We start from the raw sequence: 20799 nt of genomic DNA, 5'->3' as shown, positions 1-20799 counted from the left end.
AATGCTTATGTGAAAATTAATCCCAGAGTAGAAAGACTTACATCATATTTTTATCTTTGCAAAATAATGAGTATGTTAAACTGTTAGAATTACTTATTAATTTGTCAATACACACCGAGTAACTTTAAATCTCTTTGTTTCAGTACAAGTACAAGGAAGGGTATCGGAAGCAGCTGGGCCACCACATCGGGGCCAGGAACATCGAGGATGACCCCAAGATGATGTGGTCGATGCACGTGGCCAAGATCCAGAGTGACAGGGAGTACAAGAAGGACTTTGAGAAATCCAAGACCCACTTCAGCAGCCCCGTGGACATGCTGGGAATTGTGTTGGCCAAGAAGTGCCAGCAGCTGGTCAGCGACGCAGACTACCGGCACTACCTGCACCAGTGGATCTGTCTGCCCGACCAGAACGACGTGATCCACGCCAAGCAAGCCTACGACCTCCAGAGTGATGTGAGTTCTCTGGCATTTGATTTTTGCTGAGGAATGAGTTTATTTTACATAGTTGGATCAGGTAATTTTGTCCTGATGTGGTAGGACCAACTTCTCGAGATTTATTTTTAAGTTTCACGGTTAATTGACACTCAGATCTCCTACAGGTTATATTAATTAACTGATATTTAAACGAAATCCTGTAATTCCAGGATTTGGACTATTTATCATCTACCATTCTGTGAAACTTGGATAATGGTTTCAATCTTAATGTTGGTGAAATGCTGTCATTTTTTCTACAATTTTCTTTAAAGCTTTGAATTTGTTTGAATGAGGAGCTGATAGGAGGGTTATTTTCCTTTGGAAGGATTTACTGTAAAACACAGATTATTATTTTATTAAAATAACTTGTGTAATTTGTATTATAACAGAACTGCTACAAGTCTGACCTGGAGTGGCTGCGAGGCATTGGATGGGTCCCAATTGGTTCCTTGGAAGTTGAGAAAGCCAAGAGAGCAGGGGAGATCCTGAGTGATAAAATTTACCGCCAGCGTCCGGACACCATCAAGTTCACCAGTGTCACGGATTCTCTGGAGATGGTGTTGGCCAAGCAGAACGCAGACACCATGAACAAGGTGAGTCCTGATCCCACTGGGTGACACATCAGAGGTCTCTGCCTCAGCCCTGGAGACAGGACTTGGAATGAACTGAGCACAGGCAGTGTTGCAGTTCAGACATGATCCATTTTCAATCAGTGTGCTCTTGTTATTTTACTCAAAACTCTTAGGCCATGTAATGGAAGACTCAAATTTGTGTAATAATGTTCTGCATTTTACATTTAAATCTTTTCCTTGGCATGTGTATGCATTAGGCACTAATAGTGCTTTGTTGTATTCATTATTCTGAAGCAATGTGGCATTTTTCTTAATATTTTTAAACTCCCTCTGATAAATTCTCTCTTTGTTGGTATTATTTTACCAGATTAAAATAACTGTGTATCCATGTTATATCTTATAGTGTCATAAAATGGTTTGAGTTAGAAGGGGCATTAAAGATTATTTTGTTCCAACCCCTTGCCTTGGCAAGGGACAATTTCCACTAGACCAAGTTCCTATAATTTTAATTAATGTGTTTTCCATGATTATTGACATATTAACCTGGTTTGGAACGTCCTAAAAATCTCTTCTTGTTTTCCTTCCTAGCGTTTGTACACTGAAGCGTGGAACAAAGACAAGACCTCGATTCACGTCATGCCTGACACCCCAGAAATCCTGCTGGCCAAACAAAACAGAATGAACTACAGTGAGGTAAGTGCAACTGGAGAGCTGACACAATTAAAGGGTTTCTAATAAGTACACTTTTGTCACCTTTGATTTTTAGTAATGGTAAAATATTGTCATGTTGTTTATTTTCATGCATGGCCAGTTCCAGTGCTGAAATCAGCATTGTTCTTTCACGAAAATATATTTTCTTTTAAAATATATTATCTGCCATAAATGAGAAATCATTTCTACAGCACATTGTGGAAATAGGTAATTTAGCTTTTTAAATGTTCCAGTCTTTGCCTTTCCTAAATGATTTCCATTTTCCAAACATCTACAACAAAATTACAAGGTCTTTGAAATGAAATCTGCTTATTGTTTTCTTTTCTAGAGAATGGTATTTAAATTGGATGAAGATGAACAATATTGTTTAGGGACTTGATTTGTTTTGCTGGACAGTCGTGCCGAACTGAAATGCAGTTTTGAATTTTATTTTTTTAAACTAAAATGTGACTCTTTTTCTCACAGAAAATGTACAAACTGGCCTTGGAGGAGTCGAAAAAGAAGGGCCATGATTTGCGTTATGATGCCATTCCCATTCAGTCTGCCAAAGCCTCCAGGGAGATTGCCAGTGAGGTGAGCAGGCTTTGTTCTCATTTCCCTGTGGAGCTGGTAATGGAAAAGAATCAGAATCTTTGTTGAGTTGTTTGCTAATGTCATATTTCACAAAATAGATAATATAGAAATCTATTCTCGCAGAGAAATAATGGACAGACAGTATTTTTTGCATGTTATCTCTCACAGCAATGGATAAATATAATAAGGTGAAGATTATTTATATGCTTCCTGTTGCCATCCATGGCTGTTCAAGTAGCATGAACAAAAAGATTCAGGTGTCTATGCTAGATTTTGTCAAATTAATTTCCGATTCAATATAGGAAGTACTTTAAAATCTGTCCTCAAAAGAGATATGTAAGTAAATAAATTCTTAAGGTTTAACTGCTTGTACTTTCTGGAGGAAAGAAATAATTCTGTTTCAGTGTCACATTGAAATCCAAAACGTTGGAACAGAAAACCAGGAAAAAACTCTGCAATGTCTGGTACAGATTTCATTTCAAGGATTAGGCAATATCACTTAGAGTCAGAGGATAACAGATTTTTATGGCTCTTGTTTTCTTAACAAGAGATCTATTTGAATGCTTTGTGTTAAAAAAGGATAAAAATATAAATATATATATGGATTTTTTTTTCCTGCAGTACAAGTACAAGGAAGGGTATCGCAAACAGCTGGGCCACCACATTGGGGCCAGGAACATTGAGGACGACCCCAAGATGATGTGGTCGATGCACGTGGCCAAGATCCAGAGTGACAGGGAGTACAAGAAGGACTTTGAGAAATCCAAGACCCACTTCAGCAGCCCCGTGGACATGCTGGGAATTGTGTTGGCCAAGAAGTGCCAGCAGCTGGTCAGCGATGCAGACTACCGGCACTACCTGCACCAGTGGATCTGTCTGCCCGACCAGAACGACGTGATCCACGCCAAGCAAGCCTACGACCTCCAGAGTGATGTGAGCAAATCCTTACATTTCTAATACATCATTAAATACTCTGTGTCTTTTACACTCTAATTTTTTAAAGTATGTATCATAAGCCTTAGTGGCTTGCATCGGACTTGTTGAAATATTTTCATTCTTTCATTCTTTCAATTCTTCATCAAATTGATGTTTAATCCTATTTTTTCAGTTCTTAACCTGAGGTACAATCTGCGTGTTATTCTGATACTAGCATTGTGCTCCAATACCTCTTTTATTTTTTCTTACTTAATAATATTTTATTTAATCTTCAAAAACAACAGTTGTTTTTAGAACCATATCTTCAGAAACACACCCAGTTGTTCATATAGGATGTGCTTGTTTACATTAATTTTAATATTTGATCACACTTGCACGTATATAACAAACTTTCAAAATCTTTTCAGGCTGTTTACAAATCTGACCTGGAATGGCTGAGAGGCATTGGATGGGTTCCTATTGGTTCCTTGGAAGTTGAGAAAGCCAAGAAAGCTGGAGAAATCCTCAGTGACAGGAAGTATCGGCAACCTGCAGACAAGATCAAATTTACCAGTGTGACCGATTCCTTGGCCATGGTCTTAGCCAAGCAAAATGCTGAGATCATGAACAAGGTGAGGGTGGTATTCCCAGTTAATAGAACTTGTTCATGAGGTGAAAAATCCAAAATACAAAATAAAACTAAAAACTTGTGGATTTAAGAGAAAATTGATATCCAAGTTCAGCCATTGTACAGGAAAGCTGTTCTCTCGTGGCTCAATCTGAAGTGTGCAGTTGGTAAAAATCTACAGAAAAAAGTCCCTTAAATCAGATTTTCCAAGAGTAATACTGCATAATGAAAAAGTGATGAGGAAATACCTGAAGTTCTCTGGATGGGAAACTGCTGCAATGTATCTGAGACCTGGAGGATGAAAGTCACTAAGTACCTCCTGCTTTATAACAAACATAAACAACTTATACAGAATAATTGATAAACTTTTCCTCCTATGGCTGTTTCTCCACAATCCCAAATCAATCAATTGCTGCACCAGCTTAACCTGAGTTATAATGAGGAGGGACAAAGTTTCCTTCTTGAGCTGTTCAGAGAGAAGCTTTGCTTAGTCAGGGTACTGGAGCTTACTGGACCTCCCCATAGCGGTTTGTAAAATGCTTTTAATTGTAAAATAATTTCTTAAAGAAATGTTTGTAAAGGGCTGTTTTCCTCTCTTGTAGCGCTTGTACACAGAAGCCTGGGATGCAGACAAGAAGTCCATCCATGTCATGCCTGACACGCCAGACATTCTGTTAGCAAAGGCCAACGCAGCCAACGTTAGCCATGTAAGGACATTTAAACGTTTACTAAACTAGTGGAAATTCAGAGTTAAGTCAGCATTTCGTTAATATTGAAGATGTCCTAAAATACGCAGTCATGAAAGTTTTGAGAGACAATTATGAAATGCAGAAATCCCATCTTCCAGAATATTGATCAGCCATTTTCTGTCTTCTTTTATGTAGAAACTTTATGTAAAAGCCTGGGAAGAGGCCAAAAAGAAGGGTTACGACATGAGAGCTGATGCAATCCCAATCAAAACCGCCAAAGCATCAAGAGATATCGCAAGTGACGTATGTTCTTCCTTTACATTTATTTTCAGTTAAAAACAAGAATATGTATTTTTGTGATCAGTAGCAACAGGAAATTATGGGACCTTCATCCCAGACTACTTCTTTTTGTATTCCTAGTACAAGTACAAAGAAACCCACGAGAAGGAGAAAGGCCACTACATCGGGTGCCCCAGCGCCAAGGAGGACCCCAAGCTGGCGTGGGCCGCGCGCGCCATGGCCCTGCAGAACGACCGCCTCTACAAGAAGGCCTACAATGATTCCAAGACCCAGATCCACATCCCTGTGGATGCCCTGTCGGTGCAGGCAGCCAAGGAGTGCCAGACCCTGGTCAGTGATGTTGACTACAGGCAGTACCTGCACCAGTGGACCTGTCTTCCTGACCAGAACGACGTGATCCACGCACGGCAGGCCTACGACCTCCAGAGCGACGTGAGTGACCATCACTGCAGGAAAGCTTCAGGGTAGCTGTGTGGGGCTCTGTTTGTTAGTGACTGGCAAATATACCTTCACTTGCATGTTCATGCATGTGAAAGTATCCAATTGTTTGAATCGTTTCCAAAGGATTTCAGTCTCGGTGCCAGGAATATTTGGGCAGTTCATAAGGGAGGCATGTTTTCTTGGTCTGCTCTAGAATGTTTGTTTGAAGACTACTTGCAGATTATGCCCTTGGTTTGAATGTAGTATCTTAAAAGTGCCATCGTTTCCATGCAAATGAGGGGTGCTTTCTCTAGAAAAGACCTGATACCATACAGCATCAGCGGCTGTTTGTTGTATAAAGAGTATGAGAAGAAGTTGGGGAAAGGCTTATAAAAAACCTTCTTGCACTTACAGTTAGAACTACGGAATCCTAAAATGGTTTGGGTTGAAAAAGGTCATCTTAGTCCAACCCTCAGCTATGGGCAAGGGACACCTTCCACTAGACCTGGTTATTCAGAACCTCATCCGGACTGGTCTCGAACATCTGCAGGGACTGAGAGTCCACCAGCTCTGTGGGCTAGGAGTTACCTCTGCAATGCCAGTAACCCTTGGTTTGTTTGTAGAACGTGTACAAGTCCGACCTGGAATGGCTGCGAGGCGTTGGCTGGCTGACAGAAGGGTCTGTGGATGTGGTCAAAGCCAAGAAAGCTCAGGAGCTGCTCAATGAACGCCTGTACCGCACGCGGCCGGAGCAGCTGAAATTCACCAGCATCACCGACTCCCCGGACGTTGTCCTGGCCAAGACCAACGCCATGCAGCTCAGTGATGTAAGCTCACCTTCCACTCGTGGGATGGCATTTCTTTTCTTTCTGGTGGGGAGTAGAATTTCTATGGTGGGAACGATGAGTTGGGAAGTTTTGCAAACTGGAATTGCTAAAGAATTCCTCTTGGTGTTTTTTCCTCACCATACTGAATTGCCACTGCTCTTCCTTTCTCCTCAGCGCCTGTATCGTGAGGCCTGGGATAAAGACAAGACCCAGATTTCCCTCCCTTCGGATACTCCTGTCATGCTGCAGTCCAAAGTCAACGCTCTCAACATCAGCAATGTAAGAGAATAACATGAAATATTTGTCAAATGTTAGAAAATGAAGACTGGTGATTGTTCTTCCAGTTTTTGCTGTAAATGGTGGTGTACAAACCCACCTTCTAAAGTGCTTGTAAACAGGAAATTGCATCCAGAGGCTTTTTATCACCTCTCAGCCTATCCACAGATTGTGTGTTCATGAACAAACTCCAAAGCTCAGTGTGCAATTCCACACAGCTCCTGCTCCCTTTGGCAAAACCTGCTGAACACTTTCCATGAAGGAGTTGTTGGAGTCTGCAGACATAGTGGTCTGTATTCAGGAATATTTCTGCTGCCTCTTTGTGTTTTAACCTTGCACCTACTTAAAGCCATGAGTTTTCTGTTGAGATGCTTGCCAGGATCATTATTGTAACTCTGCCAGTTATAGGAAGCAAACAGGGCTCCCAAGCTGGTCATTCCAAGTAAGCAGGTTTTTAGAGAGGGCATTTCACTATGTTTAACGAAAGTGATTAATTTTCTTTACAGAAACATTATCAGAAAGCCTGGGATGAGGCCAAGGCGAAAAGCTATGACCTAAGAGCTGATGCCATTCCCATCAAACAAGCCAAGGCCTCCAGAGACATTGCCAGTGAGGTACAGCCTTCTCTTTCTGTGCTTGTGTCTCAGCAGAACTGAGTGAAGCTCAGGCTGACAGCCTTTTGTCTGGTGGCTGTGACCAGGTGAGCAACACACCTTCTGTTCTCTCTGCACTTCCAGTACAAGTACAAAGAAACCCACGAGAAGGAGAAAGGCCACTACATCGGGTGCCCCAGCGCCAAGGAGGACCCCAAGCTGGCGTGGGCCGCGCGCGCCATGGCCCTGCAGAACGACCGCCTCTACAAGAAGGCCTACAATGATTCCAAGACCCAGATCCACATCCCTGTGGATGCCCTGTCGGTGCAGGCAGCCAAGGAGTGCCAGACCCTGGTCAGCGATGTTGACTACAGGCAGTACCTGCACCAGTGGACCTGTCTTCCTGACCAGAACGACGTGATCCACGCACGGCAGGCCTACGACCTCCAGAGCGACGTGAGTACCTGTGGGGTTTTTATCTTCTTTTCTTCTGTCAGAGCTGGGATTAAATGCTTGGGAGATGCAGTTTTCATGTTTGGACTCAGATGTTTATAAATTCTTATCTATAATACAGTCTCACAAGCTGTGAGTTCTATCTAACAAGGAGAAAAATGGTTCTGTTTCTCAAACTGTCCAATTACGAGATGACACCGAAATTATTTTTACTTTTAACCCAATAACCAACCACCCACGGCCCGCAATGCAGAAATGCAGTGCAAAAGTGTTTTGGAGGGGACAGGAGGACTCTTTTAAGCTTTTAATATTCATCATCATTAACTGCAACTCCTTTCAGCTGTTTCTCCTTACAAGGTTTGGAATATGTTGTTTAAGAGCTGAACTACTTCAAACCTTGCTGTCAGATTTAATTTTACTTGTGACACTGAACATCTCCTGTATATAAAAACGATTCATCTGACTCTAGCTAGGTTTATAAAACATAATCTGCTTTGCCTAGTGTAAAATAATTAAGACAATCCTTTTAAACAATGTTTTCCTTTTCTGACTATCTCACCCAGGCTGTGTATAAGTCAGACCTTGAGTGGCTCCGTGGAATTGGCTGGTTGCCCAATGAGTCTCCAGAGGTTAAGAGGGTGAAGAATGCCCAGGATCTCCTGAGTGACAACGTGTATCGGACGCCCATTGGCAGTGTGAAATACACCAGTGTTGTGGATTCCCCAGATGTTGTTCTGGCCAAGACCAACGCTGAACAGATCAGCATTGTACGTTCCAACCCCCTCAAAGCTGCTTCCACGGCAGAAACTAAAGCTAAAGAGAAATCTCACTGCTAAGATAGAAAACTGATCAGTGGTGTTTTAAGTTTAATGCTTTTCCAAACATTTTACTCTTTAGAGATGATGGTTCAGGAGATATGTATGGGGTTTTATACTGTTGGTAAGCGAAATTCCATAATTCTTATGATATTATTAAATGACTGTTTTAACAGCCAAAATACAAAGAAGCCTGGGAAAAGGACAAGACTATGATCCACATCATGCCAGACACACCTGAAATCAACCTAGCCAAGGCTAATGCTGTTAATTACAGCCAGGTATGTTTGTCATTCTGTTTTCTCTAAAATAGTATGTAAATGATATCATTCTAAGATGCTGAATCTCTTTGGATCTCAATGAAGTCCGTCCTCATACAGGGCTTGTGACATTCGCTTCCCTCTACTGAATATGCTTATTCAGCCATTTTAAAATAAATACTTGCATTCAGCTATTGAAAAATGATTATTATTATCATGGCCCACTGAGGGAATATTTTATGGAAATGTATGAGAATCCAAGGCATATAAATGTTTTATACGCTTTTACAAACACCCTTCTGTGCTTTATAGGTTGCACAACTGATGTCGCGTGTTTCAGAGGCAGCTGCACTTATGGTTAGGAGCAGGAGTAATGCTCAAAAGAATTTCATGGTATTTCAGCAAATAAATGGCTGGAAACTCTGTTTCTGTAATGGCAAATGCCCAGTGCATTCATCATGTGTGTGGTGTTTGATCTGTCTTTTCAGAAACAATATAAAGGAGCTTGGGATGAGGTGAAGGTGAGCTACGATTTGAGAGCAGATGCAATTCCAATCAAGACAGCCAAGGCCTCTAGAGAGATTGCCAGTGATGTAAGTGCCAGAAGAGGCATCTCCCATGCTCCAAGAAGAGCTCTTTCATGCCAGCTGTTACTAATGGTGACTTCTGCTCTTCCCCCCAGTACAAATACAAGCTGGAGCACGAGAAGCAGAAGGGACACTACGTGGGAGTGCCGGACGCAAAGGGAGATTCCAAAATCCAGTTTGCCCTGGACGTAGCCAAAGTTCAGAGCGAACGAGAGTACAAGAAGCACTTTGCCAAGCAGAAGACCCAGTGCCACCTGCCAGTGGACATGATGTCCATTGTCCAAGCCAAGCTCGGGCAGACCCTGGTGAGCGACGCCGATTACCGGCACTACCTGCACCAGTGGATCTGCCTCCCTGACCAGAACGATGTCATCCATGCCAGGCAAGCCTACGACCTCCAGAGCGATGTAAGTTCACCTGGAAACACCCCTTAACTTACTCCTGTATTGCCTCTTCTTACTCTGCTTCAGCTTTAAGGAGTGGGAATCTTTTCCTGAATTCAGGGAACTTACCTTGCTCTTTGCAAAGTACAGGCCACTTATAAATTGCCGTGTTTGAAGGGTAATAAATTCAGATTTAGTACTTATGTTGGAGTTACTGCTCCCCTTTTAACAATTGGAAGTAAATTCTGTTATTTGTGAATCTTGCTGGATTGTGCAGGGAAGTGTAGCTAAGAGCATGAACCCTGTTTTGTTTTCCCAGGCTGTTTATAAAGCTGATTTGGAATGGCTGCGGGGGATCGGATGGTTGCCGAATGATTCCCTTGGAGTCAAGCATGTCAAATATGCTGGGGATCTCCTGAGTGAGGTAACCGAATGTTTTTCAATACTAAAATTGAAATGGGGAAATACAATGAGGTTTTTTCCAAATGAAAAATGCAACTGCAGTATTTTCACAACATTCATTGTGTATGGAGAGGTTTTTCTCCATGAGAACTTCCTCGTCTTGTGTATCTATTCAGAATTGCTGTATTAGGCATCGAATATTCCAGGGTAATCTGTTCTTCTTTTTCTTGTGCAGAGGAAGTACCGCACAAAAGCTGAAACTCTCCCGTTCACTCCCGTGGCCGACAGAGTTGATTATGTCACAGCAAAGAATAGCACTGAAATCCTCAGTGATGTAAGTTTGCTCTCAGTGTCTGTGCTACATTTGACTTCTGTGATTCTGTGTTTAATGTGCTTTCTCTAATGGCCTTGCAAATTCAGGGGTTGGTTCATTATTTCTTGAGTAAATTACGATGTTTTCCCAGTTCTCTGGTGGTGCTACAAAGCAGTAATTTATTTCTGTGTCCTAGGTTAAATACCACAAAGAATGGAATGAGGCCAAGGCAAATTATACTCTCACAGATACACCACAGCTGGATATGGCCCGAGAGGCAGCCAGAATTCTAAATCAGGTATGTGCTCTCTCCTTGACAGCTTCTACTCACATTTTTCAGGTGTTTAGAAAACCTGCCTTATTGATAACAACCTGAAGGCAGGATTTGTTATCCTTATACTTCTGTATAAATGACATATGTACAGTAATGGTTATCATTGTAGTAGTGTTGAGTTTTTCATCCCTTTTATTTCTCACAGAATTTATACAAGGAAAGCTGGGAGAAAGAAAAAGCCACTGGTTACCTCCTGCCTCCTGACTCGGTGCAGATCTCTCATGCCAAGCACTCGAGTGATGTCCAAAGTGAGGTAATGATTTTTCTCATTAGGAAGAAAGAATTCCGCTGTCCTCCAAATAATTCAGCCATCTTTGTGATTAGGGGGATTGGAGATATCAATCTGAAGGTCAGATTCCTTCCACATTCACTCTCTCCAGAAACAGTCCTTTCAAAATCAACTGAGCTGCACTTCCATCTTTTATAAGTGTTAAGTAATTGAAGTGATACTATGATTATGACATATATGGCTCTGATTTCACCTTTTGGCCAATCAAAACCTGTAGGCCAGTAGACACTTTACATTTTAAACATTTGCTTAATGGATCTTGAAATTATTACTTGACTCTTATTTGGAATAAACTCTTTGTCAAAACAGTGTGATGTAAATGCTGTAAATAGCCATCCACCCTTCAGATAGTCTCAAATAATTTGTTGCCAAAATGAGACTAAATGAACTTGTCATAAAACATTTCCTAGCAAGTCTTTCCTCTTGTGTTAACAATACCTTTTACTGAAAATTAGGAGTATATTAGACCAGAAAATGCTACATTTTGAACTGGAAGGCCTTTACACAGTAACATTATTATTTGTGACCAGATTTTTATCTGGTCATATACTGAAAATCTAAGGCTGCATTTGACACCTCCCTGTCTCATTTCTCTTTGTGCTGACAAACCTGAAGCTGTTCCGGTGTTAAACCCAGAGTGGATACAGCCAGTGCTGATTTTCTCTGTGTTTCTCCCCTCTCCCATCAGCTGAAATACAAAGCTGAGTATGTCAAGCAGAGAGGTCACTACGTGGGAGTTCCCAAGATGAGGGATGACCCCAAGCTGGTGTGGTACGAGCACGCGGGCGAGATCCAGAACGACAGGCTGTACAAATCAGACTACAACAAAACCAAGTCCCAGATCCACATGCCTTCCGATGCCATGGCAGTTGTGGCAGCAAAGGAGGGCCAGAGCTTGGTCAGTGACGTTGACTACAGGCAGTACCTGCACCAGTGGACCTGCCTTCCCGACCAGAACGACGTGATCCACGCACGGCAGGCCTACGACCTCCAGAGTGATGTGAGTGATGGTGCAGCCCTACGAGGTCCTTTCCACGTGATCTGGCCTAAGGATATTGTCCACAGCACATAATCCATCCTGAGGTCAGTAACTTCTGTCCTGTTGCATTGTCTTTCTGATTTAGAACGTCTATAAAGCTGATCTGGAGTGGCTTCGTGGCTGTGGTTGGATCCCTCTCGATTCAGTCGAGCACAAGAAAGTTAAGAATGCACAAGAACTGATAAACAAGGTAAGAGAAAATATTTCTGCAGTTCCACAGTTAGCACTTCTTTTTCATGCTCAGTGTTTAAGACATTATTTCACCTCTTTGCAGAGAGCATACACAAAAGAAGCCCTGGAGAACTTTTCCAAATACACCAGCGTGGTTGACACTCCTGAGATCACTTTGGCAAAGATGAACTCCGTCAATCAGAGTGATGTATGAACCTTTTTTAAAAATAAAAACTCACATAGAAGAATCAATAGATGGTTTAATTGATTTTGCTCACTATACTAGTTTCAACCTTATATATCTGTGGGTGCACCTCATTAACAGCAGGCTTTCCTGGGGTAAACAAATTTAGTAAGAAGTGTTATAAATGAACAACACAATATCCTCGTCCAAATAATTTAACATTTTCCTGTAGAAGAATATGGTGTGTCCCTGACTTAGAGTTTGCATAGATTTTTCTTACAGTAATTGAAAACTGAGTCCTGTTCTTGATGAACAGTTCATGGAGTTCCTGGTCCTACACAACATTATTACATTATGACACAAGAGAAAATTAATGTCTACCACTAATAGATGGACTAATGGGAATAATGCATTTCTCCTGTGGAATGAACACCGTGTTTGTTTTCTTTTGTAGCTAAAATACAAAGAAACATTTAACCAGGAGAAAGGCCAGTACATCGGGTCTGATGATACTCCTGCTCTGCACCATGCCAAAGACATGTCCTTGCTCCACAGTGAGGTGAGATCCCACAAATATCAACCTTTGAAAGCAGCAGAATGTGGGGTGGACTGTTCTACTCTCAGTAGTGGCACTGGGAAGGTTGTTTAATCCCTTCTTTCTTCAGCTTTCCCATTTGGATCATTGGAATCAGGATGACTTCTTTCCTTATTGAAGTGATCTCAGAGGACAGCTGAGTGGTGCTTGGTAGTCGTAATAATGTGACAAAACCAACTGTAATTTCATCCAATAAGACCTTCTGAGCCTACTCATAAATTTTACATTTGGTTTTTTTATAAGAAAGCAAAACTCTAGATATTTACATTATTAAGCAGTTACTTTTGAGTAGTTCACTAATTTTAATGAGAAACCTCTATTTTTTTTAAATATAAGTGGTTACTCGTTCATATGAGTGGGCACTTCATAATTCAATCTGAAGGTGAATATGTTTAATATTTAACAAAATAAGTATTAGGAAAGTGCCATTGATACTAATATTTCTCTAATAAACAACAATATTTCTTGAAGATTTTTCACAATTTTGATCATCTATAAAACTACAAATCTCAGTTCCATACTGCACTTTTTAAACCAGAGTTCATATCTATATTTTGGATGCTTTTATTATTCTTCTGGTATAAATATAATAAAGAAAGCAGAAATCAGCTCAGGTAACTTCCTGAAGTGAACACTTGTCCTGTTTGCCACTGAATGACTGTTCAAAATGATCATTCTCCATTTCACTTCTTGGGAACCACTCTGTAAAAATATTCTGTATTCCATGTCATATCCCATATGTGTGTAAATGGAAAATACAATGGATTTTTCCGTCAAAATCTGTATGTGCTTTGTTTGTCCAGAAACTTTACAAGAAGGCTTGGGAACTGAGCAAGCCCATTGGGTACACTCTGGATGAGAAATATGTTCCGCTTGTGGGAGCCAAACATGCAAACCACATCAACAGTGAGGTCAGCAGGGATTTCCCATTCTTTCCCCTTTTTTCCCCCAATACGTTGTTAGAACGAACATTAAAATTTCCACATGAATTCTTTTTCAGCTTAAATATAAGGAAATATATGAGAAGCTGAAAGGCCATTACCTGGCTGGGAAGGATATTAGTGATTTCCCCAGTGTCATTCACTCCCGGGAATTCCAGAAAATGAGGAGCGCGGTAAGGAACCAACGAGTCTGGAATATTTTCCATTTGCTTCGTTTCACCATTTATTTCACTGGTGAAATTCACTATTTCATTACTTAGACATAAATAATGCAAAGCTTAATAGAACTGTAGAATCACAAGATCATTAAGGTTGGAAAAGACTTCCAAGACCAAGTCCAACCTTAGCATAAATCCACAATAATATCAGTAAAAATTATTTCAACATGTTTACGTTTCCTGAATGCTTATTTTATATGCGGGTTGAATAATTGAATTTAAAATTATTCAGGAGATTGAGAAGGGATTTGTTTAGCTATTTGAAATACTATAGTAAGGAAAAAAACCCTTTTTCTGTTTCAGTCTAAGGATCTGAGCAGTAAAAAAATACCACGTGGGATTCATTTCCTTTACAAATAAAAGTGTAGGTTTTGAGTTGAAACAGTTTAAATCAGTGTAATCCCAAATATTCTGTCTTTAATTAGATGAAAACCATGTGTGGAGCATGAGTTTTTTAATCCTGAGGACTTGTTAGTTTTCTCATCAGCTGTTAAAACTGCAAGTGAAGGTAATTGTTGTGCTTCCAGAACTTTGCCAAAACGGAAGGAGATTAACATCCAAGTTAAGATTTCTATCCTGTTGAATCCCATGGGAGTTTAGCTACTAAATCCAGGAAACACATCTCAGATTATGCTGTCACCTTTTAGTCCAAAATCCAAAGTTAAACAGAAAATCACTCTTACTTCCTCTCACCTTTTCCCCAATCTTTGCTTTTCAGCTGGCCTACAGAAAGAATTATGAAGACACCAAGAAAAATGTCCATATTCCAACTGACATGATGAACCACGTCCTGGCCAAGAAGTGCCAGTACATCCTCAGTGATCTGGAATACCGCACGTATTTCCACCAGTGGAATTGTTCACCTGAAGAAAACGATGTCATTCACGCCAGGAAAGCCCAGGAGATTCTGAGTGATGTATGTTTATCATTTATTTACAGCCATAAAATAGGCTGGCTGGGAAGGGACCCATCAAGGTCATCCAGTCCAACTCCTGGCCCTGCACAGGACACCGCAAAAATCCCACCAGGAGCCCGAGGGCATTGTCCAAACCCTTCATATAAACTTATATGAACTCACTGAACCCATTTTTTTGACATTACAACGACCTTTCCCATCATTTTTTTCCCAAGTATCTTCTAAAATATTTAAATATCACATTAATAACCATGGCTTTAGATGCTTAGTAGCAATCACTGCAGTGATCCTTATCTATTGTAACTGGGAATGCTGGAATTAGCACAGGGAGCAGGACAGATCCAGAATCCTTCTGGATCCAGTGGGTCTGGAAAAGAATTCCCCTTGTTTGTTGGGGTTGTATCAGCCCACAGTTGATATTCTGCAGTCAGTGGTGTCCCAGCTTGGGCCAACCAACCTTCCCAGTGAAATCTGAGGGTGTGTTAATTGCCTGGCTTAGTAGGATGCAGAATTCTCTGGTTTAATTGGCACAAGGCAAGTTTCTTCCTACCTCAATGTTGTGTTCACTTCCATGTAGGCTGTGTACAAAGATGACTTGAATTGGCTGAAGGGACTTGGATGTTATGTCTGGGATACTCCACAAATCATACAGGCGAAGAAATCCTATGACCTGCAGAGCCAGGTAAGTTTTCCTTAAAGAAATAAAAATTTTAGGTGTTTTTTCTTCCATTTATGATTCACTGGGGTTGACATGTCCTAGTCTAGAGCAGAATTAAGTAATTCCTGTTACATCAGAAATATTTTGTTTAAACAATGAAAGTACAGTCTTGGAGTTGCTTCTGTAGAGACATCACTTGTGTTATTGGAGGAGGAGAAAACTTTGGAGAATACAAAGACAGCTGAGGTCTTCAATTTCATGATTCATTAGTTCATACTTGCTGTATATGAAGTATTTCTATTTTATGACCTCTCACTTTCAGAGTTGATCTAAACTGAGCTGTAATCTTTGATTTCAGCTCTCCAGATGTGATTTTAAAGGAAGATGGCAGGGGATTTCCAGCTCATTTACAGCACTAAGGAGTGTTTTGTTGGTTTTGTGTCCTTAGATAAAATACACCTCTGCAGGGAAGGAGAACTTCCAGAACTTCAGTGTGGTTACAGACACCCCTGTCTATGTGACTGCTGTGCAAAGTGCTGCCAACGCCAGTGAGGTGAATCTCCACCTTCTCTGCTCAGGATTGTCCTTCTGAGCGCTGAAACAATTCACTAAACCCAGCTTTCATCTTCCAGGTGAAATACAAGGAGGAATTCCAAAAAACTAAGGACAAGTACACAACCGTGACTGACACAGTGGATTCAGAAAGAGTTCAGAATTTGAAACATCTCTACAGTGATGTAAGTGTTTATACACTATTTTTTTTTCTCTTAAAAACTTTTAATGTGGGATTTTTGGGGTTTTTTTGTTTGTTCACTCTGTTTGAAGATAAATATCCAAACCAGGAGCTTCTCAAAGCCAATGCTGGCTCTCTGCACCACTTGAGCTTGGGGGAGATGTTGTATTTCGGGCAAGGGCCATATTTTCCAACTGTAATGCCAGTCTTGCCAAAGCACCCGGATTAATAAATGAATTCCGTGAATAAAATTACACCTGAACAAAATTAAAATCTCATATGAGAACAGACATGAGTAGTTAGAAAGGATTTTTATCACCTTTTATATGCACTTGATATTAAGTATCACTTAATATCTTCTTTATAAAACTTTACTACATGATGTCTAAATAAAAGAGCTTTTGAATTCTCTTGGTTGTTGGTAGTTATTTACAAGAATTAATTTTTCCACTCACACAAACTTTCTATTTCCCCACAGAATCTCTACAAGAGGGCCTGGGATAAAGTGAAGGCCACCAGCTATGCACTGCCCTCAGATACTGTAGCCTTGGCACGTGCCAAAGAGCTGAAGCACAATGCAAGCATTGTAAGTGAATTAAATTCTTTATTTTTTAAAATCAGGTCATCAATTCTGACAATTAAATCCTTCATGCCTTGCATCTACTACTGATAGAAATATTTTTTAAACTTTAATTTACCTTCCCTTTTAAATTGAGATATAATATGTATCTGCAGATAATGATTTTTCTCTGACTGTCTTTTGGGTAACAGTCCTTTGTGGCTTCTTGTCATGGAAAAAAAAAAAGTCAGTTTTTATAGCAATCCAAACTGAAAATGTTAGGGTTTTTCTAGTCTAAGTTTCATGAGCATCCAGGTCAGAAAAAACCCAAAAATCTTTAAATGATGCTTACTAAGTACAGAAAGCATCTTATGCTTTACTGGAGTTAGAATTAAGAGAGACCACGCCACAGATCGCTTTAAATGAAACAGCTGGAACAGTAAATAAGTAACTTATTCTACATCTATCTATTTTTGAAATCCTCTTGGCAGCTGTTGTTTTGCAACCTGATGGTTATGATGTGCTTTCTTTGCCGTTTAAAACAAAACAGAAAACTAAAATCCTGCTTCAAAGCCTTTCTCTACTTGTTGGACTCAACTTTTTGCTTAACGATGGTGAATTTTGTTCCAAACCCACAGCCGACTCATTGGAGTCAGTAAATTGTTGCGTTTCTTTGCTTGTGCTCAGGTGAAATACCGTGAGGAGTATGAGAAGTTCAAAGCCCTGTACACCCTCCCCAGAGGTGTCGAGGATGATCCCAATACGGAAAGATGCCTCCGAGTTGGGAAGCTCAACATTGATGTAAGTGCTGGTTCTGGATGTGTCTTTTCCTGACAAAGCCATGCTTATCTCAGAGGCAGCCACTCACAGAATCCACATGCCTTGTTCCAGACATCCCATTCCCACGTTCACCTGGGAGTGGGCAGCATTTGCTAAATTCTAGGATACAACCAAAAAATTTAAGTTTTAACTCAATGACCGCATTGCCTGCATGGCCAAACCTTTAGTGCAATATGGGTAAAATCATCATCTGCCTCCTTTCAACTCATCAGCACAATGAAAATTGACCAAATCACATTTTACCTCCCTTGCTGGAGTTCTGCAAGCTATTTTTAGGTGTAAATTTTAGTCATGGCCAAAGTGAGCGCTCTCGCTCTCCCACTGACATCCCATGAAAATATCAATGGTTTCCTCCAAATTCATCAACAATTCAACTTTCTTAAGACATTGCTTTAACTCCCCAGCGTCTGTACAAAGAAGCCTATGAGAAGACCAAAGCCAAGGTCCACATTGTCCCAGACATGGTGGACATCATCTCGGCCAAGGATGCCCAGCAGAAGATCAGCGAGGTCGATTACCGCACGCGGCTCCACGAGTGGATCTGCCTGCCAGACCTGCAGGTCAACGCCCACGTGAGAACAGTCACCGACCAAATCAGTGATGTAAGTCCCCAAATCACTCGTCCCTGGCTCACTTTTGAGAGCATTCCTTCGTTTGTGCTCTGTTGGAGGAAATGATTTAGCAAAAATGTCGCTGGAGCGCTCTTGACTTCATTTTTATGACACTTGGCAATAAATGGGTCATTGAGATGGGGCTTAGTTGAATAGAATCTGAAAATCCCAGAATGGTTTGGGTTGGAAAGGACCTTAAAGCTCATCCAGCTCCGCTCCCTGCCATGGGACACCTTCCACTATCCCGGGTTGCTCCAAGCCCCATCCAACCTGGCCTTGGACACTTCCAGGGATGGCGAGTCCACAACCTCTGTGCAAAAATTTCAGTAATTTCAGTGTTAATAGTGTAGGCATTTGGATCATAACATTACAGTTCTACCCTGTCTGTAAATTGTCCTTTGTTTGGTTGCATGAGGTGTGGGAACTTTGGAAGTCTGAGAAAATGCTGGTTGGGCAAAGCTTCTACATGCTTGCCTTGAGCAGTTCAGCCCAGGAGTGGGATCTGGGTAAATCAGTGCCCAGTAGGATGTGCAGGTAGTATTTTTAAAAAAATCATTGGGTTTTTAATTTATTGCCCAATTTGAAGGAAATTTAACAAAAAATTATATAAATTCCAGAAGGAATTGTTTTGATTTTCTCAAACAGCAAAATAATATCAAAGTAGTAGAAACCTTCCTTGCCATCCTTTGACAGTTGTGTTTTGGAGTGATTTAGAAATAAGGGTTTCGATCCTGATGGAATTCTTACAGGTTCCTTCTCTGCTTCCTTAGGTGATCTACAAGGATGATCTGAACTGGCTGAAAGGCATTGGCTGCTTTGTCTGGGACACTCCTGAAATCCTCCACGCCAAGCAAGCCTATGACCTTCGCAGTGATGTGAGTGGATAACTCTGGGTTTGCTTCTCAGTCTTCTTTTGCACTCCACTGTAGCTTTATTCCACTCCAGGCGCAGTCTGGAAAATGTTATTTATCCTTCTTGTTTGAAGGATTCATTAAATAACAAGCCAGGGTTCCAATATACTTTGTGTTTCAGTGCTGGTTCACTGATAAAATAGCTCAGTGATGAAATAAATAGTAAGTATAGTAAATATGATAATATAATAAATTAAATTAACACTTACTAGCACTAGTAATTAGAGCTCTTGCTTTCTCTCTGCAGATTAAGTACAAGTCTAAGGCAGAAAAAATGAAGAAGGATTTCACTGTGGTCACTGACACTCCTGTCTATGTCCAGAATGTGCTCAGTGCCTTGAATTTAAGTGAAGTAAGTGTTCCTCTCACCTTCCAGCCAATATTCCAAATGCTGTTACCTCACCAGCTTTAGAGATGAGAATTTTAGTATTTTTTTAATAATTTAATTTTAATCATTGTTGGTTATCTACACTTCACTGTAAACACAATCACTAAAATCATTAATTGCCTGTAGCCATAAAAAATCTTTAATCCAGTTTTTTAGGAACAATTCCCACTGTATGCAAACAAAACATACTGTGAGAGAATGTGACAATGATGACTTTTTCCCTTTCCCAGGCTGTCTATCGTGGTGATTACAGGCAGAATGTCAAAGGCAAGATGATCCCTACTGATAAAACAGTGGATTTGGAGCGGGCCTATAACGCAAACAAAATACAGAGTGAGGTAAGTATAAAACTTTGGGCTCCACAGAGTTTGTGATACTGAAAAACCAAATAGTCTGGTTTTAGCTTTTCGGGTGAAGCTGCATGTCGCTGCTCTGAAATGAAAGTGGGAAAATATCCTCATTTGAGCTATAAAAAGGCATTTTAATGCATTTCTCTGCCAGACATGGGGAGAAATCTTTTGCCAGTTGTGATCGAGAGGTTTCCCAGGCTGAGGGATTTTCCCCTCAGGTAGTGCTGGCAGGTTTGTACAGAGTCTTTCTCTCTCCTCCTGCAGAATTTGTATCGCTGGGCTGGTGTGAATGCTCTGCCCACTGGATACAGCCTTCCCACGGACACTCCCAACTTCCAGCACGCCAAACACGTCCAGCACATCGGCAGTGATGTAAGTCAGGGGCTAAATCCTTCTGCACCATGGGAATGATCAGCAGGCCCACATGAGGGACTCCCAGCTTGGGCTTTTACTATCAAAAGAGAAATTTCCTCAGCATCATGCAAATACTTTATTAGATACAAGAAAAAATTATTGTATTATTGATTTGGGGGCCGTGTGATAAAGGGAGAAATAATTATGATGTGTGGTGTATGCAGCTCTGATAACACCTCAGTTGTTTACCTCTAAACATCTCTTTATACAGCGTAAATTGCTGTCAGAGCTGCAATGTAGCCAGAATCATAATCAAATTTGGTTTCTGTGTGGTTTTGTACATCTTATAGCTGAAATATAAAGAAGCCTATGAGCACATGAAAGCCAAGGGCTACACTCTGGGACCTAAAGATGTTGGCTTTGAAAATGTGAGGAAAGTCAATCAAGTCATTAACGAGGTACAGTAAATATATGTATTTGCTTTCAGCTATATTTGCAGTGCCCAAAATACGCAT

At 40.8% G+C, this 20799-nt stretch overlaps 1 protein-coding gene across 20 annotated transcripts in view; it reads left to right on the top strand.

Moving 5' to 3' along the window:
• Positions 1 to 20799, top strand: part of NEB (nebulin) — a 99001-nt gene that overhangs the window by 36391 nt on the left and 41811 nt on the right. For all 20 annotated transcript variants that reach the window (XR_010722172.1, XR_010722173.1, XM_066190461.1 and 17 more), the window contains 39 exons: positions 144 to 455; positions 866 to 1069; positions 1637 to 1741; positions 2225 to 2332; positions 2954 to 3265; positions 3676 to 3879; positions 4478 to 4582; positions 4760 to 4867; positions 4985 to 5296; positions 5908 to 6111; positions 6286 to 6390; positions 6894 to 7001; positions 7125 to 7436; positions 7997 to 8200; positions 8425 to 8529; positions 8997 to 9101; positions 9191 to 9502; positions 9798 to 9902; positions 10116 to 10214; positions 10390 to 10491; positions 10673 to 10780; positions 11505 to 11816; positions 11941 to 12045; positions 12130 to 12234; positions 12665 to 12769; positions 13609 to 13716; positions 13806 to 13919; positions 14683 to 14880; positions 15458 to 15562; positions 15987 to 16091; positions 16171 to 16275; positions 16750 to 16857; positions 17518 to 17631; positions 18075 to 18272; positions 19052 to 19156; positions 19440 to 19544; positions 19811 to 19918; positions 20195 to 20302; positions 20635 to 20742. Coding sequence is in view for 18 of the 20 variants with exons in the window: in XM_066190461.1 (XP_066046558.1) it covers positions 144 to 455; positions 866 to 1069; positions 1637 to 1741; positions 2225 to 2332; positions 2954 to 3265; positions 3676 to 3879; positions 4478 to 4582; positions 4760 to 4867; positions 4985 to 5296; positions 5908 to 6111; positions 6286 to 6390; positions 6894 to 7001; positions 7125 to 7436; positions 7997 to 8200; positions 8425 to 8529; positions 8997 to 9101; positions 9191 to 9502; positions 9798 to 9902; positions 10116 to 10214; positions 10390 to 10491; positions 10673 to 10780; positions 11505 to 11816; positions 11941 to 12045; positions 12130 to 12234; positions 12665 to 12769; positions 13609 to 13716; positions 13806 to 13919; positions 14683 to 14880; positions 15458 to 15562; positions 15987 to 16091; positions 16171 to 16275; positions 16750 to 16857; positions 17518 to 17631; positions 18075 to 18272; positions 19052 to 19156; positions 19440 to 19544; positions 19811 to 19918; positions 20195 to 20302; positions 20635 to 20742 (5955 nt within the window). In the remaining 2 variants the exon portion in view is untranslated. The remainder of the gene's footprint in view (positions 1 to 143; positions 456 to 865; positions 1070 to 1636; positions 1742 to 2224; positions 2333 to 2953; positions 3266 to 3675; positions 3880 to 4477; positions 4583 to 4759; positions 4868 to 4984; positions 5297 to 5907; positions 6112 to 6285; positions 6391 to 6893; positions 7002 to 7124; positions 7437 to 7996; positions 8201 to 8424; positions 8530 to 8996; positions 9102 to 9190; positions 9503 to 9797; positions 9903 to 10115; positions 10215 to 10389; positions 10492 to 10672; positions 10781 to 11504; positions 11817 to 11940; positions 12046 to 12129; positions 12235 to 12664; positions 12770 to 13608; positions 13717 to 13805; positions 13920 to 14682; positions 14881 to 15457; positions 15563 to 15986; positions 16092 to 16170; positions 16276 to 16749; positions 16858 to 17517; positions 17632 to 18074; positions 18273 to 19051; positions 19157 to 19439; positions 19545 to 19810; positions 19919 to 20194; positions 20303 to 20634; positions 20743 to 20799) is intronic.

This window comes from Chamaea fasciata, unplaced genomic scaffold (genome assembly GCF_029207755.1).
Source record: "Chamaea fasciata isolate MVZ Bird 193981 ecotype frontalis unplaced genomic scaffold, bChaFas1.0.hap1 SCAF_8, whole genome shotgun sequence".
Lineage (NCBI taxonomy): Eukaryota > Metazoa > Chordata > Aves > Passeriformes > Sylviidae > Chamaea > Chamaea fasciata.
The sequence above is the reverse complement of the archived record's forward strand: the minus strand, read 5'-3'. Positions and strand labels throughout refer to the sequence as shown.